Here is a 3,168-nt window from a genome sequence, read left to right on the forward strand (position 1 = left end):
GCCCTGATGTCCGTTTCACCGAGGACGCACCCGAGGCCTGAGCAGGTCGTGCCACTGACCCCGTGGTTGTTGATGAGTCTTCCTCCAATCCTGAGGCCGCATTTTTCTTCTTCGAGTCCAGTTTTTCAAATGATTTACTCAACATTCTGAGTGAATAGGTATTGGATGAACGGTACAGCCCTAACACACGGCTTCCCTGGTTTTAAAACACGCAGTGTTCCCTTGCCCTGTTCGGACATCAACTTCTTGGTCTAGGTATAGATTTCCTTTGAGCACAATTTAGTGTTACGGGATTCCCATTCTTCAGTGTTAGGCATAGATTAAGATTGACTGAGAGAGACACAGAGGAAGAACAAGCAGGCGTGGGTCCCTGGGCGGCTGGGAGTCCGACTCCCACCTCCCACCGACCTTGCAGGACAGACTAGAACCACCCTGGGGTATCCTTGGCAGCGGCCTTGACAGGAGCAGAGGGCCGGGTTCTGCTCCCTCAGGGCAGCTGACGGTTCAAACTAACGACCTCTAGTCCCGCCCTTGCAGACTGGGCTCCTGCCCTTCACTTCCGGCTGCCCGTGGCCCTGTAAGAACTGGTGGATGGAGACGGTGGGGAAATGCGAGGAGAGAGCAGAGGAGACTCAAGAACCAGGGCCAGTTGCCACTTCAACTCCTAATAACCCCACGTAGAAGGGCTCCGCGCTGGTTTTCAACGAGCGGGACCACGGCAGGATGTGGATGGCCAGGTGTCTTTTTTTTATTTTTTATTTTATTATTTTTTGTGTGTGTACCGTCAAATCAGATCTGACTGGTACAGAAGGAGATTGTCCCTCCTTCACCAGCAGAGCATCTGGTGGATTTGAACTGTGTTCTTCCGGGATGGCAGTGAAGCTTCTTACCACTAGGCCACCAGAGCTCCCTTGGCCGCGTGTCTTTTAAGGTGCCTGTACTGACGGCACCCCGCAGGATCCTCTGTGGGGTTTCTGAGGCTCTCGAACCACTGACCTTTCTGTTATGAGCTGAATATGTAAAGGATTGTACCACCAGAGCTCCTGAGACACCTCTGTTAAGTTTAAATTGACAGTAATTGAGAGTCTATAACACTTGGTGCCCCCCAGGGCCTCAGGGGATGGAGTGAGAGAGAAGCTTCTAGAACTAGCCCTGGGGGTCAGAGGAGGGGACCCTTGTGTTGTGTCTGAAGGGCGAGAGGTGCGGCGGGAAGAGATGCAGCCTTGGAACGCTGCCTTCTGGGGACCATGAGACCCGAGGCCTGCGGGTGGGAAGAGCAGAGAAGAGCGTGGGGTCCGAGTGGACCTCAGGGCTCACCCGCCAGGATGAAGTCGAGGAGCTGGAAGGCGGTCTTGAAGCGGGAGCTGGCGATGCGGCCCTCGTGGGCGTCGAGCACGAGGAAGGCCAGGCAGCAGAGGAAGGCCAGCAGGCCGGCGCCCACGGCGAAGTTACAGGCCAGGGTGTTGCTGTTGAGGACACAGTAGAGCTTCGGGGAGTCCGTCTTGTTCTGGTAGCCGTCGGTGAGCAGTGAGGAGAAGACCACCAGCGAGAAGACCTGTGGAAGGGGGAGGTGGCAAGGCTGTCTGGCCTGTGCTGAGTGCTGGCCCTGCCCGAGGCCCAGTCACCAGGAGGTCCCGTCCCTGTCCCCGTGACCCTTCAGGGCTGCCAGCCTCCACATCTCCTGCCTCTTGCCCTGTTTGCCCCCTTCTCCACGTCCCCGGAGGGTCTCTCTCTGGCCGTCACCATGGTCTCCCTCCTCTGGACCCTCCCCTAGCCCCTGTCCCCACAGTCCCCTCCCAGCCCCGCTGGCCTCGTCTGCCCGTCCACACACATCCACATGACAGGTGGTCCTTCAGCCTGAGCAAAAAGGAACAAGATGATAAACAGGACTCCAATGAGAAAGGAAGTTGTCAAAGGAGCCCTAGTCACAGGTGACATTGACCTATAGAGAAAACACACACACACACCCCCCACACACACACACCCCCGGATGTCTACCAGAGGCGACAGAGAAATCGGACAACGTGGCGGGGACAAGGCCAGCTGCTAGAGTCGGCCAGCGGGGCATCTGTGCACCAGCAGGAGAAACCTGAAAAGGGGATTCAGGAAACAACTCGGTTTACAGGCGCCTTAAAGAGAACCCCGCGCTGGGGGACAAAGCGAACCAGGGGGAGGTGACAGCTCAGACAATGGGGACTGCAAAGCCCCGGCAGAAGGAGAGGCAGGCCAGCGGTGGCCGGCGGAGAGACCCGCTGTGTTGATGGATCAGAAGACAATTCCACAGGTAAGCTGGTCACGCTGCAGGCCCACTTCCCCCTCCCACATTGCCACTGCCTTCTGTACTAAATGGAAACCCCACGGACTGCCATGAGGCCCGAAGGATCAAGAGCTAAAGAATAAAGACGGGGGACCCATCTGTCCCGATTTCGGGTTGTGCCATAAGCCAAGGAAATCCACCAGCCCATAGCTGGTAGTGATTCTGACACACTGCAACCCTGTCCGATGGAAAAGAACAGCCCCAGAGGTGTTTGCAATGCTGTGACTTTAGGATGCAAACTGCTTCATCTTTCTGTAGCTGATAGGTTTGAACCTGGGACCTCTGGGGATCTAGACAAGCACTTTACCACGGTGCCCCCAGGGTTCCCAGCTGTTGTTTCTGTTAGCTGCCCCAGGGCCACGTGTAACCTGCAGTGACCCTCTGAACCTTGGACGAGCCTCACCACCTCTGTCCTGCCCAAACCCACGTGGCCGTGGCCGTGGGCTTGGGTCACCGGGTCACCTCATCTCGTGGAGGGTCTTCCCCTCTTTTGCTGACCCTCTGCTGTTAACACCATGGTGTCTCTTACCACAGTTCTTCCCAAAAATACACCCAAAGTAAGTGAGCTCTGGTGGCCTAGTGGCAAGAAGCTGCACTGCAATCCTGGAGGTGCGTGGTTCAAATTCACCAGATCCTCTGCTGGAGAAGGAGGGACAATCTCCTCCTGTACCAATCAGATCTGATTTGACGGTACACACAAAAAAAGAATAATAAAAAAAAATTTTAAAAAAATATATACCCAAAGTAAAGGTTCACATTTGTTGTTGTTGTTATGTGCCACTGAGTCGCTTGCGACTCATAGCAACCCTATGTACAACAGCCCTAAACTCTGTTCTGTCCTGTGTCTATTG

General features: G+C 55.2%; 1 protein-coding gene across 1 annotated transcript in view; it reads right to left on the bottom strand.

Moving 5' to 3' along the window:
- Nucleotides 1–3,168, bottom strand: part of SYNGR4 (synaptogyrin 4) — a 24,692-nt gene that overhangs the window by 4,287 nt on the left and 17,237 nt on the right. The window contains exon 2 of the mRNA XM_006897263.1: nt 1,318–1,555. Within this exon, the coding sequence (XP_006897325.1) occupies nt 1,318–1,555 (238 nt within the window). The remainder of the gene's footprint in view (nt 1–1,317; nt 1,556–3,168) is intronic.

Source organism: Elephantulus edwardii, unplaced genomic scaffold, assembly GCF_000299155.1.
Source record: "Elephantulus edwardii isolate Elephantulus edwardi_28Jun2011 unplaced genomic scaffold, EleEdw1.0 scaffold00208, whole genome shotgun sequence".
Taxonomy (NCBI): domain Eukaryota; kingdom Metazoa; phylum Chordata; class Mammalia; order Macroscelidea; family Macroscelididae; genus Elephantulus; species Elephantulus edwardii.